The sequence below is a fragment of the Poecilia reticulata genome, linkage group LG9 (genome assembly GCF_000633615.1).
Source record: "Poecilia reticulata strain Guanapo linkage group LG9, Guppy_female_1.0+MT, whole genome shotgun sequence".
Lineage (NCBI taxonomy): Eukaryota > Metazoa > Chordata > Actinopteri > Cyprinodontiformes > Poeciliidae > Poecilia > Poecilia reticulata.
The window spans coordinates 33,365,150-33,366,388 of NC_024339.1; the positions used below are offsets into that span (position 1 = coordinate 33,365,150).

Sequence of the window (1,239 nt, forward strand, 5' to 3'; positions counted from 1 at the left end):
GCGTGTGTGTGTGTGTGTGTGTGTGTGTGTGTGTGTGTGTGTGCAGGCATGGCGTGGCTGCTCCAGAGCCGTGGCTCTCCCAGGTTGGTGCTGGTGGTGGTCTGCGTTGCTCTGCTGCTTGACAACATGCTGCTCACCGTCGTCGGTGAGGGAACGACGACACACTCTGAACTTTGACTAGGACCAGATCGACGGCTTCTGAAATCTGCTTTTCCATTCAACCCTCTGAGTCAGAACTACAGGTCCAGTCAGGTTGGATGCAGAATATCCCATTTAATGTCAGATTCAGGTCCAGACTTTGACTAGGCCGTTATAACCGCTGATCTGAACCATCCCAGGCTGGTTCTCCTGCTGAACTTTGACCCCAGTCTCAGGGATGAACTTCTATCTTTCACAAAGCATTCACCTTTAAATCTCTTTCCCCAGATCAGATAAATTTTTATTGCTCCAGACTGAAACATTTACTGTTTTATAAAATTCACCTGACTGAAATTTCCCGTCATAAATCTGATAAAAAACTCAGTTTTCTCTTTTCTGACGACTTCATTTAACCCGGCTGGGCTCCTGCAGAACCGCGCTCTGACCTGGCGGCTCTGCGCTGTCGCTCTCTGTTAGCCGCAGCGGCGCTCAGGTTCTGCAGGGGTCAGAGGTCACACACTCACATGTTTCCCCTCCTGAGCCTGAACTTTAGATCGGACTGTTCGGGCTCAGACCCGTCTCTCTCTCTGCTGGTTCTGGTGCCTCTGTCATCATCAGAACCGTTTTCCTCTTTCAGTTCCCATCATCCCGACCTTCCTGTACGCCATGGAGCATCCGGAACCGCAGACCGCCGCGCCCACCCGGACCTACAGCAGCAGAACCGCCGGCCCGGGTCCAGAGGCGCAGCAGAACCCCCGGCCGCCCCCCCTGGTGTCTTTATTTAACAATGTGACCTTTGACCTGCAGGAGAGCCGAACTGAGGTGACTGCAGAGCTGCTGCTGGCCAACCAGACCTCCAACTCGTCGGTGGGTTCAGCCGGGTCGGCTCCGAGTCCGATACGGCTTCATTCATTTAAACATCATGTTCCTTCAGCTCGCCAGCTGATGACCTTTGACCCGACTGAAACCTGACGTTCTAATAATTTGTCTCTGAGAATCTTACAGTAAAAATCAGGAATTAAAATTCTCCACTATAACCACTTTATAACGGTCCTTCCCTTCCTTCCTTCCTTTCCTCCCTTCTTTCCCTCCCTCCCTCCT

General features: G+C 52.1%; 1 protein-coding gene across 2 annotated transcripts in view; it reads left to right on the forward strand.

The window, feature by feature from the left end:
- The first annotated feature begins 8 nt into the window (after nucleotides 1-8).
- Nucleotides 9-1,239, forward strand: part of slc18a1 (solute carrier family 18 member A1) — an 8,185-nt gene continuing 6,954 nt past the window's right edge. For both annotated transcript variants that reach the window (XM_017306456.1, XM_008419405.2), the window contains exons 1-2: nucleotides 9-145; nucleotides 776-1,005. In XM_017306456.1, coding sequence (XP_017161945.1) covers nucleotides 49-145; nucleotides 776-1,005 — 327 coding nt within the window. In that variant the 5' untranslated portion in view covers nucleotides 9-48. The remainder of the gene's footprint in view (nucleotides 146-775; nucleotides 1,006-1,239) is intronic.